Raw genomic sequence first — 22,527 nt, 5'->3', positions numbered from 1 at the left:
TGAACATGATTTATGTTTTATTCCAGTTGATTTTTTGTCATAAATGTACATCTTTTCTGCCTTATTTTTTATGATACCAGGTACCAATACAAAATGAAAGAAAAACAATTCCTTAAAAAAAAAAGAACATCCCCATAACAGACAAATACTATCTACTTGGTACCAGAACTAATCAGTGATCAGGCCGACCCTGCAACACAACCAACACTGACTAGCCAAGTCATGGCAATCAGCAAAACAAAGAGATCCAGCTATACATTATGTTGAGTGAACTAACTATGTTTTTGTCAGGACAGGTCAAGTTTATATGAAGGCAGTTTTTAGGGCACGCACGCACGCACACGCACACACACACACACACACACACACACACACACACACACACACACACACACATTTGTCAACAAAAGTTTGTTAAGCCAGATTTTAGTTTTCTATGAACATACAGTCCATGTATTACAGTATTGTGTGTAGTAGTGTTAGTTGTGTTGAAGTGGTCTGATTTCACATACAGCACTAAACAGCAGCGTGAAGGCAACTGGAAAATAATGAAGTCATGATTGTTTATTGGCAACGGTAGGCACGTACGCATCGATTCTGGGAACTCAAGTTCATAGTGACAACGACAACAACAATAATAAACGTCAGTAGTAAATAAACTTGTACAGTTTTAACATCTCTCTCTGCTCTGAACACGTGTCCACAGAGCCTCTTTTGCAACACGTCCTAGAACACAACATTCTAGAACACAACATTCTAGAACAACATCATAATAATTCATTATTACAATAGCACATTAAAAACCCATTTAGGCCTAGAATTATTGAATGCTTTAACCAGTGAAAAATAGCAGATATACAAGCTCACAGCGAGCTTGTAGATCTGCTATTTTTGAAAAAGTCGTGAAAATGTGTGCAAATCTTTGAATATGTGTATTTTCAAAGCGAACGTTTGTAACTCAAATTTTGCTTCTGGGTGGTCCCTGGAACTAGATATTTTGAGATGCGGGTCCGTGGACAAATAAATATCATTTTGGGGGTCCTTCACATGAAAAGTTTTGAGAATCACTGACATAGTACTCGCTCAAGAACAGACTAACTGAGCTCCAGTTAAGTGAAAAGGACCTTTTCTTTGACGATGGCTGGCCAGATTGCTGACATAGAAACATAGGTTTTTCAAAAAACCTTAGAAGGATTCAAAAGACACTTATAGAATCGGGTAAAAATTCTAATTTTCACGATTTTTCAAAAATAGCAGATCTACAAGCTCGCAGTGCGGCACTCGGTGCCGCGCTGTGAGCTTGTATATCTGCTATTTTTCAATAGTTAAAGCATAAAATAATGATACACAATAATGTGTACCCGTTCTGAATGGGTTAAGCAAAGTGCTGTAAAGTACAATTAAAGAAAAATATATATTGAAAATTGGGGTGGGGTTTCATTACATAATAAGTACAGTAAGGTCAACTAGGTCATTAATATCAGGAGAGTCAACAGGGCATTTAGGAATATTCTTTTCACATTAAAAAAAACATCTGTAATCATATTAATTTACCAATCAAGCAATAAAAACATCCAAGTGCAAATCCATATTTATATCATCAATATTTAGAACAATTTCAGGGTGGCCGAGATCAATAAATGCAGACTTTTTAAATAATTTCCATCTCTTTCTCTCTTCTCCAACCTCTATTTATTTAGTAGCTCCATATCGGAGACCATTTAAATGGACCATTTGGCTTCCCTAATCATTGGGGTCTACCTTCATTAATTTGTTAAACATCAATCATATTTGTCACTTAGGGCAGTCTGTGGTTCTCAACCTTTTCAGGCCGCGACCCCCAAAAGAATCATATTTGAACTCGGGACCCCCCCCCGCCACACTGACGAGCACTAAGAGTTGAGGCATTACATTTTGTATAACGCGGTTCTATTGCGAGGCGTTGCGAGCATGTAGATCGCCTATTTTCACAATTTCTACCTCTAATATTTGACAATTTGGTCAATGTTTAATGTTTGTCATTTTAGAGTCTTAAATTGTCACTTCAGAAACATGTATACACCCTCTAGACACTTACACTTGATGTTGGTTTGTTTACTGTTGAGTGAGAAAACAATGTTTCACATTAAGCTAATCATCCGGGGACCCCCCCAAAATAATTTGGGGACCCCCCTTGGGGGGTCCCGACCCACGGGTTGAGAACCACTGACTTAGGGGGAGGGTGAGAAAGGAACAGAGAGGTAAGGAAAATGAGACGAATACAAAGAAAGGATGAGAACGAGAGGAGGGAACACAGCACAGGAGGAGGGCGAGGCGCATCAAGGGACAGAGATCTGGAAGGGGGATCCAGGGATGTGGTCTTCTCCCCACTTGACGGCCAGGATGTACGTGCCTCTCTCCTTCAGCACGTAGCTGATGTTGTACTGCTGCCTGCCCGAGTGCCTCACCAGCACCTCCTCACACGGAACCACTGGACCCTGCACTCCTACCAGCAACATGTTCTTACCTGGGGAGGGGAGGGGAGGGGAGGGGAGGGGAGGGGAGGGGAAGGGAAGGGAGGGGAAGGGAGGGGAGGGGAAGGGAGCCAAGAGAAATGCGCGGTTAGTGATTGAGGAACAGGAGCGAGAGAGTGGCGGAGAGATGAACAGGTAACTGATTTCTGCATTTCAACTAAATACAGTAGTTGTTGTCGTCTGTGTATCATTAGCCAGTTTAAGCAGCCCGTTTCTACAACCGCAATGCAGGGCGGGACTACGGCTGCTATGACGTAATCGCCGTAGCGGTCAAAATTGTTAAGCAAACATCCGTCGGCGACGGGGTCCCTCCCCTTTCACTGAACACTTTGGTTCCCATGGCGACACGTATACGCAGCAGTAGTACAGACGTCTACGATGGTGGCAGGTTGATCTATCGAGCTATTATCAAACTACTACTGCAATTACTACTATATATATACTACTAATAATAATAATAATAATAATAGAAAAGATGCAATTGGAAATTACAAGTGTGGTTGCTGACGGTTTCCGACGTGACTATATTCTATCTACAGTAAGCTAACTGTCATGTGAAGCTCGACCAATTGATTCCCTACTGATTCCCACTCCCATTGATTGAACAAACATGTCCATATATGGCCACTCCAAGCTATGGGCTTAATATTGATGCCATCAGGGATCTCCATATATGGGCATACAAGGGACAAGGACGGAATTCATTTGCAAGTGTGACGCGTTTCCCTTATTGTTATCTTACCAGCTTTGCTGCAGTCCACAGTGAAGCTGCTCCTCTGACCAACGAAGGCCTTGCTGAGTCCTGGGCCTCGACTGACCACCTTGCTGGCGTCGGAGTAGGCCTGCCTGGGCAGGGCGCTCTGGGAGAGACTGCTGCTGCTGCTGGAGGCCCTCAGCAGGGGGTCCAGTGTCAGAGTTGAGGTCTCACTAGCATTGATCACATTCACCAGCCGAGGGCCTGATAGAGGAGGAACGGATGTGACTCGCACTGCTTATTCAGTCAAATGATTCGTTAGAACAGAATAGAGTAAACTAGATTACAATAGAATGCAGTAGAGCCACTGTAACTTTAGTTTATAAGAAACTGCTATTGATGCTGTAAAGAGAGAGAGAGAGAGAGAGAGAGAGAGAGAGAGAGAGAGAGAGAGAGAGAGACTGAGAAGAGAAACACTGTGCCTGTTCCATTTGTGGGTCGTGGACAAATCTTTACGGGTAACAAATAAATATCAACATAAAAGAAAAATCATATATTTAAAAGAAATTAAGAGCTTTTTACTAGCAGAAGCAGACCACAGTTGGAGCAGCCTACTGTACCTGTGACTTTAGCCTTGAATGGACTACCAGGGATGTGGTTGGGTCCCCCATACTTGACGCTGATGAGGTAGTTTCCGGGGGCCATGGGAGTGTAGTGGACCCTATAACCCTCTGGACACTCCTCACAGTCCATCTTCACCTTGGAGGGGCCCTCGATGGTCACAGCCACGGCCCCGGGGCCCGCCTTACTGGTGTTAATGAGGAACTCCGACTGGGTGCCTGGAAGGAGAAAACGTAGGAAGTTAGGAAGGAAGAAAGAGCAAACACAAAGTTTACCAACAACGAATCTTTAGCCCAGGGGTCTTCAACGTTTTCAGGCCAAGGACCCCTTGGTTGAGAGAGAGATGAAGCAGGGACCCCCACAACCTTTTCATAGATTCCATATAGTTTCATCGTTTGACAGCACAATCGTCAGTGTATTTTGGATTCATGTCAATTTGTGTTTTCAGATATTTAACCATTTGAACCGTCAACTTAATAAACTTGACCTTTCACTCTGTACTTAGTGTGCTCTTTTTTCCCCTCTACACTGTGCTATTTTTGGCTAAAGTCCTCTGCATATGGAGTGGACAGTAGGGTTCAAGTGGTTAATGCAAAAAAGGAGAAAAAAAAGTTTCTATCACACACAGATTTGGAGGACCCCCTATAGTAACTCTGAGGACCCCCTAGGGGTCCCAGACCCCCTCCACAGACAGACATGACCCAGACGGGACGGGTACCTGTCGTCCCTCTCTCCAGTCCCGCTCCGGACGCCGTGACCAGACCGGCCTCTCCAGTCTGACCTGGTTCTCCCACTCGGACCTTAAAAGGACTTCCTGGGATGTGGTTGCCGTTGAACTTCACGTCGATGGAGTGAAGACCGTTCTCACGGGGAATGAACCTGATGGCATATTTATCTGGACGAAGGCAGGAGGAGAGGTTTAGTGTTTGTTTTTTATATAGAAGGGGCTCAAGTTTATTACCCATCAGCTATTAACACTTGGGATGCAATAGTGTTGTCATAACTAATGTAGATTAACTAGAGGTTCGCGGCCCTTCGGGCCGCTCACATCTAGAGTCCGAGCCCGCTTCTTTACTAAAAAACTTTTTTTTTTTCAAAAAAAAAAAGTTTTTGGAAAAAAAAAAAGTTTTTGGAAAAAAAAGTTAAAAAAAAAAAAAATATATATATATATATATATATATATATATATATATATATATATATTGTGGGGTTTTATTGTGGCGGAGCGCACGTTTCCGGTCGGACATATTTGACCGCCGGACGCACTTCCGGTGTGTGTGTGTGTGTGTGTGTGTGTGTGTGTGTGTGTGTGTGTGTGACACACAGCCCTCCCTCTCTGTTGTAAATGTAATTCGATACACTGCCCGCTCCTCTCCCCTTCCCTCTCCCTCTCTCTCTCTCTCTCTCTCTCTGTGCCTGTGTGAGTATAGGCTTCAAGCATGTCCGTTTTGTGGAGGCTTCATGTCCGTGCTTGAAGTGGGCGTGGCCTCTAAGCCAATTGTAAATAGATAGATAAGATGCCATGTATCTTTCCTATTGTTTTTACCAGATTTTTGGTGGCGGTGTGCACACGCGCGGCGACCCCAGTTCACGGCAAAAATACAACCGCGGCGAAAAGAACATGGCGTGCCTTGACCAAACGAGCAATGGGGGATAAACAAAGGGAGAAAAGCCATTTTACTGAGCCCAGATAGAATGGATGTGAATGAGGAAGTGAAGTGGAGCAAGAGCTGCTTTCGCGAAGCATCATGGGATATGACTTTTTTTTTTTCGCTTACCAGCGTCTGCCGCAGCACCTGTTTACCTGGTTACCATGGTAACCAGCTAACACGTGCCTGGTCGTGTTAATGGGGCCGTGGCGCTGCACCACGGTAATTCTTATCACGCTCCTGGACGTTTTTGGGTTACCCGTCGGGCAGGTCACCATTCCGACACATCCCCATTCCGATCACCAGGTTAGCATTCACCAGCATCGGCAGGTTAGCATTCAACAGCATTAGTTTTACTGAGGTTAGGGTTAGGGCTAAGGTTAGGTTTAGGTGGTCGAAATAGCGATGTGTTGGAGTGCCGAAGTTTGGCATCTGAAGTGTTAATATTGGCAAACACTGCAACAGGAAATAAACTTGAGCACATTTAGAATGTTTTTTTGCTGTCACCTTTTTCATACAAGCTTGCAACATTCTAGAAGGAAGAGTTACAATAAGAGAAAAACAATAGAGAGCTCAGAGCAAGAGAAACAAGTACACAAATTAAATATTCACTGTCCAATATAAATACTGTACGGTGCATAGGAAAAACATAAATATTTCACAATAAAACATATAGTGATGTGAAAGGTGCATACAGTGATGTGATGAGTTACTGTACATGTCTATTTAACAAAATTAAATAACTTCTGTCCAGTACAGCAGTGGTTCTCAACCTTTTCAGGCCGCGACACCCAAAATACTACTATTTGAACAGGGGACCCCCCACCCTGACGAGCAGTAAGAGTTGAGGCATTACATTTTGTATAACACGGTTCTATTGTGAAAATAGCAGATCTACGCTGTGCTATTTTCACAATATCTGCCATTTAGAGGCATTAAAAAGTCCTTAAATTGTCACTTTAGAAAAGTGTAGATACCCTCTATACTATACACTTAACTAGTTCAGTGCCAAACGACTTTCAGATCAACTATCTCACTATGGACTTCCCTGCCAAACGACTTAAATCGACTTTTACTTAGAAAAAAAAAAAGAAAAAAAAAATGATTTCAATCGCGATTTTGTATGTTCCACCCCCCATACAACCCCATCTTTCATACAGGGCAGCCATCTTTGCTTACATAACATGTAAAACATAATGGCTATTTTCTCAAGAATGCCTGAACGGATTTCCAATCTGATTTTTTTGTTTGAAAGCTGTGAACAGCCTGCACAAACATGGTGCATGATCTGTGCATGGGCGTGCATGATCTGTGCACTATAAATTACATGGAAGTCTATGGAGATTTATGGCAATATGAGCCAAAAAGCCCATATTTAATTGGCAGGGAGCGAGTTAACCTTTATGTTGGTTTGTTTACTGTTGAGTGAGAAAACAATGTTGCACATTAAGTTTATCATCTGGGGACCGCCCCCAAATAATTTGGGGACAACCTAGGGGTCCCGACCCACAGGTTGAGGACCACTGCAGTACAGCAGTGACAGCAACAAATGATCAAACTAATGAGCTAACTGTGGTACCTTTGTCCAGTTCAGTGATGGCACATTCGTCCAGCGCTCCAGAGGGGCTGTGAACCTTGGCCTCCAGGTCACCTTGAGCTCCGTTCAGTCGCACCGCAAAGGATGCTGGGTGGTTGACCTTTAACCCTGACTCCTACGCAGGTTAGGTAACACAGGGAGCGTAAGCAATGACGTCTCACACACAAACAAACACATATATTTACACAAACATTTCTAGCACACGTGCACGTGATACATACTGTACTGCGTCCACAGATAGACACACAGAGACAGAACAGGTAGAACACACACACACACACACACACACACACACACACACACACACACACACACACACACACACACACACACACACACACACACACACACACACACACACACACACACACACACACACACACACACACACACACACACGCAGAGCAGTACATCAAAAGCATAGCAATATCAATCTAGAAAAATAACGTAGGTAGACCAAGCACCTAATCAGTAAAAAAAAAAAAAAAGAAAAAAACGTTATAAAAACCTAAAAATGCTATCTATCTTTCATGTAATGGTCATTGAGGGTAGGCGAGTGCTACGATAAGTGCTATGGGTTTAGGTGGAGTCTGAAGAGGAGACTACAGGCCACGGCGGAAGCTAGGGAGTAAGTCTGTTGCTAAGTGAGACAAGCACTTAGAGCAGTTCCTACATGAAATCCACCAAGCCATTTGGGCATCGTCTCGCCACCTTAATAACAGAGCCCACGTGATGTGAACAAGCTCAGGTCCTCTGATGTGAAACTGAAGCTGCTCACATTCATTCCACTTGCAGCCTTGTTGATGCTAATGAGGGCATGTGTTCTCTGCAGCTGCCCGTAGATGGTGCTGCTGCTCCGCGAGTGGCCATATTCTGGGATCCATTGACTATTCACGGAAATTCTAGAAATGTTCTACAAATTGAAAGGAGGCTAGACCCATGAGCCATGTATTTCTACCCTCTACGCTTACCTGTGCTCTCATTGGTGCAGCTCCAGCAGGCAGAGGCAGGCAGACTGACGGTGCTACAGGCTACAAGCACCCAACAAGCAGTGGTGGACAGTAACCTAGTACATTCACTCAAAGGGATATTTCACTTGAAATTAAATAAAAAAGAAATGAAAAAAGTATTGGAAAAAATCACGGCCCCTCGCGCATTACAAGTACATGCCGTGATTTTTCCATTACTTTTTTCATTTCTTATAAATATATTTTTTAATATGGTTTATTTTACTTTTAAAGTGAAATATCCCTTTAAGTATCTATTCTATTACTTTTGCTCCACTACATTTCAAAGTCAAACTGCAATACACTTCTAGGAAGGAAAAATTACATTAGTATATCTGCTATTTTCACTATTATTGATGATTATTGAAGATTTCTGGAAAATCTTATTTTGGGGGAAAACGGCTGTTTTTAATCCAGCAATGCATTGATATTATAAAGCAAATGTACCTTGTAATTACTACTTTTGTATACTAAAAGCATGTCTTTTTTAAAAGCAGCCAAGTACTTACCTTAACTCAAGTACAGAGAAACATCCACTTGTATTTAAGTCATATTTGAGTATCTGAATTTAACCCTAACCCTGATCTAAGTACTGGGTTTGAGTACTTTGTCCACCACTGCCAACATGCTCACTAAAGACAAGGACTAAGTGTTGCTGGGGTCTGCCTCTCTCTGCTGTAGCTGGCAACCAGTGAGCTTGTTGTCCATGTTGATGCTGTTAGAAGCTTTTAGGTGAAACAGAAGAGAAGCACCCCTAATTCCACACAGGATGGACGACGTGGACAGAGAGACAGACAGACAGACAGTCACTGACAGGTCACTTCTGGAGCGGACCATCCGGAGCTCTGTAGTTTTTCTATTTTTCTGGTTCTCAAATGTGGGGTCCGGGGACTTCCAGGTGTCTTTGAGGGGGTTCCAGCTAAATGATTGATAGTTGGGCACTAAATGGACCCTTACACTTAGAGTGAACAAAATAGACCTAAAAATAGGAGATCTACAAGCTCGCAACGTTGCGAGAGATCTGCTATTTTCAGCACACAACCAAGTGTAAAATCAGTCATTACGATGCCATCAAGGCCTGCCAAAATACATTTTAGTTGACTAAATCAACTGTAGATTTAGTCGCCTAAAAATACATGATGTTTAGTAGACTAAAATTAGACTAAAACTAAAACTTTTCAGGTAACTAAATTATGACAAAAACTAAATTACATTTTATTCAAAAGACTATGACTAAAACTAAATCAAAATTTGCTGTCAAAAACAACATTGGAACCAAGGGAAGGGAAGAACTTGAAACGTAAACGTTTGAGAACCACTGCCTTCCAGGTCCATTTGGTTCTGTTTGACACACAGTATTCGACGTGTCAGTGTCTGTCTGTGTCTTTCATGTCCAGTGGGACCAGCAGCTGCTGGAGCCCCCGTGCCACGCAGCGCAGGGGAGCCAGTGTGTCTGGGGCATCTCCTCATGTCTCACCTGAAGGCCGGTAACAGTCAGGCGACGGGCATCGTTTTCGGGAGCGACCACGGGGACCAGGTACGGACTGTCCGGGATGTGCTGCTCGTTGAACTTAACGGACACCTCATAATCACCTAGAGAGACACAGAGACAGAAAGCAAGAGAGAAACAAGGGAGGGGGTAATAGAGAAAGAAATATGATAGATTTCAAAAGTCTTAACACTTTTTTTTTTTTTTAAGATTTGTTTTTGGGCTTTTATGCCTTTATTGATAGGACAGTAGACTGACAGAAAACGGGGGGAGCGATGGGGAGTGACGCGGCAAAACTAGTCCGGATCGGGAATCGAACTGGCGACGCCGTCAGGCATCAATGCCTATGTGGCAATGCCTAAGTGGTATGCGCCCTGACCAGTAGGCCAGCGGGCGCCCCCAAAAGTCACTTTTAACCGTGATTGCACATGTTTTAATTTATTATTGTGGTTGCTAAAACGCACTATTGTTCTGGTGGATCCCACAAGGCCACTAAACTGCTCCACAAGGCAGTCCACAAGGCAGTCCACAAGGCGCAGGCTGGTATAAAAGGACTGTGTCATTTTCTGTTTTCCCAGAATTGCACCTTTCTAGTTTATTGTTTTGGTTGACTTGTTTAATTGTACTCTGAATCACATTACTTGTCAATCTGTAATGGCTTTGGATCGTGTCCATTGTTGTTAGCTAGTCTACATTGTAAATGAAGGGGGCTTGCCCCTCAATCTTTATTTAAACTCTTGATATGAGTGTGTGTGTGTGTGTGTGTGTGTGTGTGTGTGTGTGTGTGTGTGTGTGTGTGTGTGTGTGTGTGTGTGTGTGTGTGTGTGTGTGTGTGTGTGTGTTACCAGGTTCCTGTGCTAGGTAGGAGACTCCACAGGATCCATCTTTTCTGTCTTCGAATGAGATCTCTGCCCTGCTGGGCCCCTCTACGGCCACGGACAGCCCCCCAGCCCCCGCCTCCCTGGTCCAGATACTGAACTCAGCTAGAGAGAGAGAGGTCAGAAACTAAATCAGTGGTTCTCAACCTGTCGGGCGGGACCTCAGGGGAGTCCTCAAAATATTTTGGGGGGTCCCCAGATGATTAACTTAACTCACCCACTACATATGTCGAGTTTGACGAGCTATAGTTATGGGTCCACTCTGCTTATGACGAATATGACGAGTTATCAATTAGCTTTAATAACTATAAAACAAAAAAGTATGATCGCCGATTCGCCGTCCATAGCGCTCTCTGGAAGCGCCCTATTCACAAAAAAACGGATCTGGATGTTCCAGAACGGAAATGGGGGGGCGGGACAACGACGCCTGTATCCTGTCTGCCGAAATGTCATCCGGTTCAATGTTGTGCAACACCAGCGTGGCGCTCCGTCGGTTTCGCTTTGAGCGATGGAAGGCTGTAGTGCTTTGTTGCTTACCGTGCCTGGATCGTATTGTGAATGCAATCGGTGAACCATCGCGCAATGGATTCGCGCGCGCGCCCACGTTAAAGGTAGGCAAAATCCTGGCGGTGTGGACCATTAGAAGGGTCTTAAAAATAGCGGTGGGTGAGTTAATGTGCAACATTGTTTTCTCACTCAACAGTAAACAAACCAACATAAAGTTTAAGTGTCGAGGGCTATGCACATTTCTAAAGTGACAATCTAAGGACTTTTTAATACCTCTAAAATGACAAATTAAACATTGGCCAAATTGAAAAATATTAGAGGCAGAAATTGTGAAAATAGCCGATCTACATGCTCACAACGCCTCGCAAAGCGATTTTCACAATAGAACCGTGTTATACACTTAATATAACTTAACTTCTTCCCCATCTGAAAGTTCTGTATCTTCATCCAGATGGCATGATTGTAAAGCGATGGTTGAGGGGATGATTAGTGTAATTTATTATTGTGCTAAAATTGTGATGCTTTATTATTTATATCAGAAAAAACCCTAACCCTAACCCTTAACCCCAAAAATATATAAATAGATGTATATTACTAATCATAATATTCTGTCCAATTTCCAAGACAAATATTCGAATTGTGCGTGTGTGTGTGTGTGTGTGTGTGTGTGTGTGTGTGTGTGTGTGTGTACGCACCAGGTTCTCCAGTCTGTGCTCTTTCCAGTCCGGGCCCCCCGGCAGTGACCTTGCTGGCCCCTCCCTCTCCCAGGGGCCCCACGGTGAACTGGAAGGGGCTCCCGGGCACGTGCATGCCCCTGTACCTGACGCTGACGTGGTGCACGCCCATCTCCGTGGGCACAAAGCGCACGCAGTAGGCTCCGTCGCCCGTGGCGACCATCTCAGCCGACTGGCTGGCTCCAGACGGGGATGTGACCTCCGCAGTGACCTCGTTGATGTCGATCTCTTGATTTGGGATAGAGAAGAATATAATAGAACATGATGTAATAGAGCTAGAATAGAACAGAATGGAATAGAGCAGTGGTTCTCAACCTTTTCAGGCCCCCAAATTAATCATATTTTAACTTGGGACCCCCTACACCTTGACGAAGAGTTGAGGCATTACATTTTGTATAACACGGTTCTATCGTGAAAATAGCCGATCTACATGCCCAGCATGTAGATCTGCTATTTTCACAATTTCTGCCCCTAATCTTTGACAACTTGGCCATTGTTTAATTTGTCATTTTAGAGATATTAAAAAGTCCTTACATTTTCACTTTAGAAATGTGCATAAACCCGCTATACACTTAAACTTTATGTTGGTTTGTTTTCTGTTGAGTGAGAAAACAATGTTGCACATTAAGTTAATCATCTGGGGACCCCCCTGGGGGTCCGACCCACAGGTTGAGAACCACTGGAATAGAATATAGCATGCTATAATAGAGCACCATAGAATCGGTTCGAACTGAATAGAATAGAATAGAAGCATGATAGAATAAAAACAGAGGAGAGAGTAGAAGTTTAGTGATGAGCAGTGTTGGAACCAAAACGTTACAGTAATATGCGTTACTATAACACAACAACGTTTCGCTGTAACTAGTAACATAACTACCGGTAGTTACTTTTTCAAACTCTGTAACACCATTACAGTTACTGTCATTAAAATGGCCGCATTACTCCTTACTTTATGTGAAAAATAGCCGACAAGTTAACTTCAGAGGAGTTGCAGCTGCGCGCAGCGTCTCATTTAATTCAGATGAAAGTTGAGAGTTGTCGCTTTGTGCATAAATAAATGCAAAAACACGGTAACTAGTAACATAACTAGTTACTTTTATAATGCAGTAACTAGTAAAGTAATGCCATTACTTGACTGAACATAAATGCAACAATAAAGAAATAAAAGCAACCATACAAAATTAAAAAGTAGTGACTTAACAGCAAGCAGCTCTGGCAGGTCTTGGAACAGCTCAGTAAGAGTAGTTCTTACTAAATGATAATGGTTAGCCAAATTAAAAAAAACATGTACTGTACCGTTCAGTGTCTCTAAAATATACATTTGATACAGTTTGATACAATGTGAATTGAATTAGAATTTAGGGGTTTTAACAAATGTTGAAGTGAAATGGATGACATTTTAATGTGTAGCATCAGACCATTAAACGACAGCACATGCACCCCCCACGCACGCGCACACACACACACACACACACACACACACACACACACACACACACACGCACACATAGGGCTGTCACGATTATGACATTTTCCATGACAATTAATTGTCACTCAAATAATTGCGATTTACGATTGAATTGTGCTTTTGTCGTTGACGATTACATTTCTTTTTGGCTTGTAGGTTTTGAAGTTGCACATGGCAGATACGACACATAACCTAAATATACAAAGAAATGAAGGACATATTTGACAACTTTACACTGTAAAAAGAACATTGATGGTGGAAATAGCCGATCTACAAGCTCACAACGTGTCGCGAGCTTGTAGATATGCTATTTCCACTATTCTTTATGTTTGAACATATATTTATATATATTGAACATTTTTCAACATGTAAACGATTATGACGATTATCACAAAATAATTGCGATTATGTCAAATAATAGCAATGATGACAGCCCTACGCACACACACGCACGCACACACACACGCACGTAGCCAAACAATGCCAAGCGCCATGTGGTGCCAACCTGCTGGTGTGTTTCAGCGTATTCTCAAGGCCCTTACAACACAACCCACCCTCCCCCCTGAAACTGGCGCTGCCCCCGACCAGGACATGGTGGCGGCGGGCATCAACAATCCAAATGCCCCTCGTCGCCGCCCCGGCCACTTTCCTTCCCAGAAGCAGGCGTGAGAGGCCAGTCACGTGGGCAACGTGCCCAGCGGGGGGGGGCCCCCCCGGGGACCTGGGGGGGCCGCCGCTCCTCCTGGGTCTACCCGACCACCAGAGGAAACAGTGGGAACGATGGAGAGAAGAGGAGGAAGAGGAGGAACAGGAGGAAGAAGAGGAGGACCGACAGGAGATCTGCTCCCGAGACAAGACCAGGAGAAACCAACTGACTGAGGAGAGAAGAGACACACAGAAACAGAAAGAGAGAGAGAGAAAATGATACAGAAACAGAAAGTGATACAGAGCAAGGACGTGCAGAGAATGTTAGAGAGGCAGGGGCTAAAATTTCTAAAGGGCCATTTGGTGGAAATATCGAAAATAGCAGACCTCCAATCTCACAACTGTTGTGAGCTTGGAGGTCGGCTATTTTCTGTGCTTGATACCACACTGAACTAAGCATTATCAAGTCATTACTGGTGATGCTGCATTCAAGTTCAGGGGAGTTTGGACAAGGCAATTCTCTTGAATACTGCCTTCAGATATGGCATGGAAAGTCGGGCATTTGTATTTCTTTCACCATAGTAAAAACTGCATTCATGGTCTGGAGAGGTAACTTTTTACAGACGGATAAAGGGGCAGGGGCTCAAGACCCCTTCGATGTCTATTGTCTATGTGTGCACGTGGCTGATACAGAGAGAAGAATGAAAAGGTGCAGCTGTATTATGGAGACAGCATAGAGCCCCGAAGCCACATCCACTTTGGAGATGTACTGCTGGTCTCACTTTTATGAATAGAAAATTGTATAAGCTGTTCTTTTTTATTGTCACACAGTTAACTTCAAAACGCCCTATGCAACCGTCAAGATTTTCCATTTCCATTTGTTTGATGGTTCAACATTATATTTGTTCATAGTTCATAAATGAGCTCTCCAACACCTCTTTTGCTTGATCGGGCCAACAACTATCCCTCTTATAAGTTACAGTATATCTGTGGATGGGCACACAACGTTTCTTGGTGTTACGTGAATTAGTTCAGATGTGTCCTTTTTGTGTCAAGTTATTAATTCTCTGTTGGCTCATGCTCAAACTTTACACAACACTTCATGGCGTTGTGTGAATCCATTTGACAGTTAAATGCCTTTCTAAGAAAAGCCAAACCCACCGCCATAAAAAAACAATGTAGGCGGACGACCGGAAGTAATAATTCATCAAATATGACTTTTTAAATGATTCCCAACAAATAACCAACAAGAGCGTGTAAAAAGTACAATCAAATGAACACATCTGGTGCATGTAATCTTGCGTCACATCTGCTCAAGGAATGTTTGTTCACACAAGGATGTCCCCATGGACGTGTTAAACTCATTTTGCTCCTGGATAAATTCACTTTAAAACACTGCATGCAGTGTTTTGCCCTGCTTGCAACATAGGACAACAAAGATGTTTTTTTTTTAATCATTATACAGAATGGCCATGAAGTAGCTGATGCCACCGCAATTAGTTTTGCTCAAACTCTGACTAAAAGGAAAAAAGAAAGGAAAAAAATAAAACCTCCCAGTGGCGAGTATACAGTATTTTTCCCTATATTTTGGTATTTGAACGATTAGTCTGTAAAGTCCATATAGAAGGTGAATGAAATGGACAGACAGGAATCGCCTTTGGAAGTCTTCCATGACCAGCCAGGGAGGAGGATGGAGTCGACTTCAGAGAACAGTAAGAGTTATTACAGAGGCAGTATGATAAGTAAATACAAGAATATAGACAGCAAAGGCAGTAGATGCGCATGTACAGTAGAAGGGAGGATGTGGATTGTGGACGTGTCTCTATTCTTCTTTTGTGTCTAACAGAATATCGTCTCTGTCGGGTGTAAACCTCATTATGTCCAAAGAATTAACTTTTCAGGATTAAAAAATAAATACAAAAGTAGCAGGTCTACAATCTCAAAACGTGTCGCTTCATGCCGCACTTCGAGCTTGTGGATCTGCTACTTTTGATGCTTTAGTTAGTCGTATGATCAAGTGGGGAATTAATTTACGCAAAAAAAACAAAACAAAAAAAACAACACAGAAAGTGGGAAATATGGAGACAGTAATGATATGCTGCATACAGATATGCAGCATATCGTCACTGTCAGGTGGAAACCTCGTATCTCCAAGTTCCAAATTTGTACGTTCTTTCGCAAAGTAAAGCGCTGCTTCATCGTACAAGGCCGTCGCACAAAAGTAGTGAAAACAGCAGATCTATAAGCACACAACGCCTCGCACCGCGAGGCGTTGTGTGCTTGTAGATCGGCTATTTTCACTAGTTTAAGTCATTTTTAAAATGAAAAATGCAAAACGAACGGTTTTGGACATACAAGGTTTCCACCCAACAACGACGATATACTAGAAGTTGAGTCAACACTGGCCTCGTGGACAGCCTTGTTTCATATGTAAACGTGTGTGTGTGTGTGTGTGTGTGTGTGCGTGCGTGCGTGCGTGCGTGCGTGCGTGCGTGCGTGCGTGCGTGCGTGTTACCTGGTATTTTGAGGTTCAGGTCACACACACTGCCAACACTGGCCACGCTAGCGGCCCTCTGTCGTCGGGTGATGCTCTCTCGGATACGCCCCTCCCCCGTCACACGCACAGTAAAAGGACTTCCTGTTTGCACAAACACATTTCTCTTTGATCTCTTATGGGATTTCTTTATGAGTGTATAAATTCATATCACACATACACAGGCCTACATATAATGCAAATATATTATAGAATTGCTACTTGATTCCATATAATTATTATGGCTGTATTCAAGTAAATACATTAGAAACACAGTTTACATGACTGCTATAGCAGATAAAAGGATGATATTAGCCAATAATATTCACTTATGGGAGCACAGGTTTATCCTCTTTATCCGAGAGGCATGATAAGCACTGGTATCTTTTCATTTTTAAAGCTCTCTCAGGACTGCTCCCCCCGTATATTTGTTATATGCTGAATCAGGACCCTAGTCCCTACCAGACTCGCTCAAGCGAGGTTACATTTGCTGATACAGAGCTTGGCAAAGCAGCATTTTCTATAAATGCTCCACTTGCGTGGAACGAGCTCCAGAAATCCTTAAAAATAAGATCTCTGCCGGCCTTGGGCCAGTTCAGAACGATGGTTTCTAACACCTTTGTTTAAGAATGTAAATGTTTTAATTAATTGTTCCTAGTTTCAGTTCCTTGAACTTTCTTCAGTTTCAAATATCCTGTCTTCTGATCGTATTTCAATATTCATTGATCTATGTAAATGTATATATTATTGTTGACATTGTTGTACCTCGGCTACATTGTGAATGAGGGCTTGCCCTCAATTGTATCCCGAGTTTAAATAAAGGTAACAAACAAACAAACAAACTTGAACCATGTTAGCTAGCTAGCTAGTAGGACCTGTTCTCCGATAGTTTTTACCTGGAACATGTTCTTCTGCAAATCTAATGGAGACGATGTAATTTCCTGGTTCGGTGGGACAATAAGAGACCCCACACGTCCCGTCTTCTATGTCCTCAGTCTGGATGTCCACTTTACTGGGACCTTCAATGGCCAAAGCCAAGCCACCGTAACCTGCACAAAAAGACCAATATAAAGACAGCAGGTTATCAACCACGCATAGCCAGATGAAGCCCATTCAATGAATGTAGCGACTCTTTTTGCGCAAGTTTGTGAGCTTCGTGTTTTCAGTCCATTTTCTTCTCTGTCGCCCGTGTGTGCGGACCAAAGTGTTGGGACATGGGGAACGGGGAGGACGAACGGGGAGGTGGGGGTTAACGGGGGAGCTATGCGAACTAGTGTGGGGAACAGTGGTTTGTGGTCAGGGGTGTCGCACCAAATTCGACTGGGTACTTTAACTATTGAAAAATAGCAGATATACAAGCTCACAGCGCGGCACCGAGTGCCGCGCTGCGAGCTTGTAGATCTGCTATTTTTGAAAAATTGTGAACATTTGTGCAAGTCTTTGAATATTTCAAATCCTTCTAAGGTTTTTTGAAAAAAACTATGTTTCTATTGTCAGTGGTGCTCAAACCTTTTCATGTGAAGGACCCCCAAAATGAAATTTATTTGGCCACGGACCCCCATCTCAAAATATTTAGTTCCAGGGACCCCCCCCCCAGAAGCAACATTTTAGTTACAAATGTTCGTTTAAAAATACATATAATGAAAGATTTGCACACATTTTCACGACTTTTAAAAAATAGCAGATCTACAAGCTCGCAGCGCGGCACTCGGTGCCGCGCTGTGAGCTTGTATATCTGCTATTTTTCAATAGCTAAAGTATAAAATAATGAAGGCCCCTCCACCTTGGGCCCTAGTAACTCAGTACCACTCCCCCCCTTATGACGCCCCTGTTTGCGGTTGTACCGACTACTGAGCGGCTCCTAGGTGTCAACGTGTGTAACTGTATGAAAGGGTTTTGCTATAATAATAAAAAAATGAACATCTGCACTCAGCCAACTTTCCCTGGATGAATAAACACAGGTTAAAAATAGCCAAAAACAGGACTGTGGCTTTAAGACAAACAGTTGTTGTCATGGTTTCCAGGAAACCATTGTGGCTTTGTGGTTTTCCATTCTGTAATTGAGGTCACACTCGTAAAACATTTTTCTTTCCTAAACACTTTCCACCAGTACATGTACTGTTAATGAAGACATGGCAGTAATCAGTAAATGGACTGAGAACACCGAGTGCCACGCTGCGAGCTTGTAGATCTGCTATTTTTGAAAAATAGTGAAAATTAGAATTTTGACCCGATTCTATAAGTGTCTTTTGAATCCTTCTAAGATTTTTTGAAAAACCTATGTTTCTATGTCAGCAATCTGGCCAGCCATCGTCAAAGAAAAGGTCCTTTTCACTTGAATGGAGCTCAGTTAGTCTGTTCTTGAGAGACTACTATGTCAGTGGTTCTCAAACGTTTTCATGTCAAGGACCCCCAAAATTATATGTATTTGGCCAAGGACCCCCATCACAAAATATTTAGTTCTAGGGACCACCCAAAAGCAAAATTTTAGTTACAAATGTTCACTTTAAAAATACATACAAGTCAAAGATTTGCACACATTTTCACGACTTTTTCAAAAATAGCAGATCTACAAGCTCGCAGCGCGGCACTCGGTGCCGCGCTGTGAGCTTGTAGATCTGCTATTTTTCTATAGTTAAAGCATTCAATAATCTCAGGCCTAAATGGGTTAACAATTCTTAGCAATTACACCCCAACAGGCCTGGGCCGTATTACTGTACGTCAAGGTAATCATTAGTTCCATTAAATATCCCGAGCTTGGTTTGCCACGGACAGAAACCTGAGTTCAGTAACACGGTAACAAATGCAGGCTGCTTGGCTACCGGTGGCCTTTGCTCACATTAGGTTGTTCGTGGTCTAATTTCTGCGTTTACAGAACAAAACCACAGGAGGGTGTGAAAACACATAATAATGCTATGAGGTAGGTGGCAGAGCGCTTGAGAGAGAGAGAGAGAGAGAGAGAGAGAGAGAGAGAGAGAGAGAGAGAGAGAGAGAGAGAGAGAGAGGAGAGGGTGAGCAGGGAAGAGGAATGCAAGACAGGGAACACTATTATTGAAAAAGTAAGTGGAGTGGAGGGAAGAAGAAAAGAAGTATGGAGAGACAGGAAAGATAAAATTAATTAACCACACAAATCCTAGCCAGCTCTATTCTGGGGAAAAACATTCAGAAACTCTACAAGTTCACAACACGTTACATTGCGATGCGTTGCAAGCTTGTAGCATAGAGTCCTGAGGGGCACTGGTCAATAAGTATAGTATAGGTATGAAGTGGTTACTTATTGTATGGTATAACACAGAGGTTCACTAACGTTTTAGCTCAAGACCCAAAAGAGAAATTAGACGTTTGCCCGGGACCCAAACTAGTGAAAATAGCAGATCTACAAGCTCACAATGCGGTGCGAAGTGACGCGTTGTGAGCTTGTAGAGCGGCAATTTTCACTACTTCATAATGATATATTTGTTTTAATTCATGGAATTTCTTAGATGTGTTTGTTTAAAAAACTTTGGAAATATATATATTTTTGAAATGTAGGAAAGGGATTTATATTTGAGTCCTGACCATTTAGAAATTGGCCCGTGACCCACAAATGGGTTCCAACCCACCGTTTGGAAACCAGTGGCTATAGGACATAATATTGTACCAACCTGCCTCCCTGGTGTCCACCACAAAGCAGGAGTTGGTGAAGGTGTGTCCCCTGACGAGGCCCTCTCCGTGGACCTTCACCCTGCTGGCGTCCCCTATCTCTGACTGGACCACCATGATGGTGATGGGACTGTTGGCCACGTGGACCCCGTTCTTCAAGATGCTCACCAGGTGCTCTCCCACCTCCCTGGGAATGAAGGAGATGCCTGGAGGAGAGGAGTAGGGCTGTCACAATTGTTACATAATCGTCTAATCGCAATTATTTGACATAATCGCAATGACTTTGTCATAATCGTTTACATCAGGGTTCCCCAATTAGTTTTCCCCAAGGGCCGAATTATGTCTAGGGTACCAAGCCGAGGGCCACAACATTGCAGGGGGCAACGGTGGCGTTACCGCTACTCCAGCTTATGGTCGTCGTCGTTGTCGGGTGTAAATCTTGTATGTCCAAAACCATTCGTTTTGCATTTATCATTTTAAAAATGATTTAAACTAGTGAAAACAGCCGATCTACAAGCACACAACGCCTCGCACCGCGAGGCGTCGTGTGCTTCTAGATCTGCTGTTTTCACTACTTTTGTGCGACGGCCTTGTATGATTTGCGAAAGAACGTACAAATTTGTAGATACGAGATTTCCACCCGACAACGACGATATACTAGTGTTGTTGCTGCTCTTATACCACCGTTATTACTGGGGTTGGTGTGGGCCAGACAGTAGCCCCCCGCGGGCCGCAAATGGCCTGCGGGCCGCCTATTGGGGAACCCTGGTTTACATGTTGAAAAATTTTCATATTTTCAAACATTTTCAAAAATAGTGGAAATAGCAGATCTAGCTTGTATATCTGCTATTTTAGTATAGCTAAAGTATAAAATAATTAAGGCCCCTCCAGCTTGGGCCCTAGTAATTCATTCCCACTTCCCCCCCACCCCCCACCCCTTGTGACGCCCCTGCGTGTGTGTCCTGGAGGTGGGAACAGACCTATGTGGTTGTTGGGCATCCTCTTCAGCAGACAGGGTTCGTCCCGTCCGGACGGGGCTCTGATGGAGGCCGTCAACAGGCTGAGGTCGGTCTCTGTGATGTCCAGAGAAAAGTCTGCCGCTGAGCCCAGCTTGACCTGCGACCTCCGCTGGTTGTCCTCTGTGCCAACGCACACACACAACAGAACCAAGACAACAGTTAGCATCAGCTAGCATGAGCACCGCTTTATTTGTAATACTTTTTAAAACTTTGACACAGCTCTTCCCTTATAGGGGTACCTGGCACAAAATCGTTTCAGAAGGGAGTCTGTGGCCAAATACTTATAACTCATTTAGGCCTGAGGCTGATTCTAAAAAGCCTGACCTAAGTTTTCTGGAAAACTTCAAATATTTATTCAAAAATGACTGTAGTTACAGTTTATACTGTATATAGCTACAACTACCCCAAAAGGGGTTCTCGGATTGAAACGCATAGTTACGTATAGGGGTTCCCGGTCTAAATAAGGGGGTCACATGTTTGAGAACCACAGGTCTTTCTACAACTCCATCCAGAGACTGCTGTTAGCAGGAGCTTCCAGTGATATACTGTACGTATGCTTGTGAATGAATAGGATGAGTTCAGCCCCCCTTCCGTCTCACCAGTGATCCTAGCAGTGAAGGGACTCCCAGCGATGTGCTTGTCGTTGTATCTGACCAGTATGTTGTAGTCTCCGGGCAGGGTGGGCAGGTAGGTGACCGTGCACGTCCCATCCTTGTTGTCCTGACAGCTGATCTCCGCTTTAGAGGGACCCTCGATGGCCAGGTCCAGACCGCCTGAAGGGCAGACAGATGACCAGGAGAGACGGAGAGAAGAGTTAAGACAGAAAGACAGATTGCTACAAATACAAATGGGGAGAGATTAAGGGTGCATTCGGAAATATACACCGGGTGTGTGCTCTCAGTGTAGTGAGTGCAGTGGGCGGTGACGTTGTAGAGTGCACTCATTGTGGCTTATTTACGAACGACCAGTTAAAGGAGTAGTTCACCCCCAAAATGACTTTTTTTCTATTGATTACTCATGCCATGGAGACTAGAGTTCAATAATATTTTTCGTTTTTTTGTCGCATTCCTAAGACAAAAGTGTGATAACAATAAATTTACCTCCATTCGTTCCGGATGGGGACCCGTTTCGAAACGGGTCCCCATCAGGAATCAATGGGGGTAAATTTACTCGAATCAAATTTTTGTCTTAGGAATGTGACAAAAACCAAAACATATTATTGAACTCTAGTCACCATGGCATGAGAAAAAAAGTCATTTTGGGGGTGAACTACTCCTTTAAGGGGCAGCTGTGTGCTTTTTCACTCTGAACTCAGCAGTTGCTAACGTAACGTAATTGTAAATTGTCTATGTTATTGCTTTCAGAAGTTCCCATATTTTTTTCATGCTGATACGGAAATTCATGCACACTGATTACAATGCAGTTTGTCAACCATTTGCAATAGGTTTTGAGCACACACACACACACACACACACACACACACACACACACACACACACACACACACACACACACACACACACACACACAC

The 22,527-nt window shown here is 43.3% G+C and overlaps 1 protein-coding gene across 3 annotated transcripts in view; it reads right to left on the bottom strand.

The window, feature by feature from the left end:
* flnba (filamin B a) overlaps positions 1 to 22,527 on the bottom strand; it is a 101,782-nt gene continuing 79,255 nt past the window's right edge. For 2 of the 3 annotated variants that reach the window (XM_080727674.1, XM_080727675.1), the window contains 13 exons: positions 21,596 to 21,769; positions 20,958 to 21,116; positions 19,980 to 20,183; positions 17,232 to 17,384; positions 16,318 to 16,440; positions 11,651 to 11,917; positions 10,416 to 10,553; positions 9,559 to 9,674; positions 7,057 to 7,189; positions 4,547 to 4,723; positions 3,828 to 4,046; positions 3,256 to 3,471; positions 1 to 2,506 (listed from right to left, as the gene is read on the bottom strand). In XM_080727674.1, coding sequence (XP_080583800.1) covers positions 2,319 to 2,506; positions 3,256 to 3,471; positions 3,828 to 4,046; positions 4,547 to 4,723; positions 7,057 to 7,189; positions 9,559 to 9,674; positions 10,416 to 10,553; positions 11,651 to 11,917; positions 16,318 to 16,440; positions 17,232 to 17,384; positions 19,980 to 20,183; positions 20,958 to 21,116; positions 21,596 to 21,769 — 2,267 coding nt within the window. In that variant the 3' untranslated portion in view covers positions 1 to 2,318. Of the gene's footprint in view, positions 2,507 to 3,255; positions 3,472 to 3,827; positions 4,047 to 4,546; positions 4,724 to 7,056; positions 7,190 to 9,558; positions 9,675 to 10,415; positions 10,554 to 11,650; positions 11,918 to 11,938; positions 14,033 to 16,317; positions 16,441 to 17,231; positions 17,385 to 19,979; positions 20,184 to 20,957; positions 21,117 to 21,595; positions 21,770 to 22,527 lie in introns of those variants that run through there. The other variant, XM_080727676.1, reaches the window with a different exon arrangement.

Source organism: Nannobrachium achirus (genome assembly GCF_963921795.1).
Source record: "Nannobrachium achirus genome assembly, chromosome: 6".
Taxonomy (NCBI): Eukaryota; Metazoa; Chordata; class Actinopteri; order Myctophiformes; family Myctophidae; genus Nannobrachium; species Nannobrachium achirus.
This window is presented reverse-complemented; position numbering and strand designations above follow the sequence as displayed.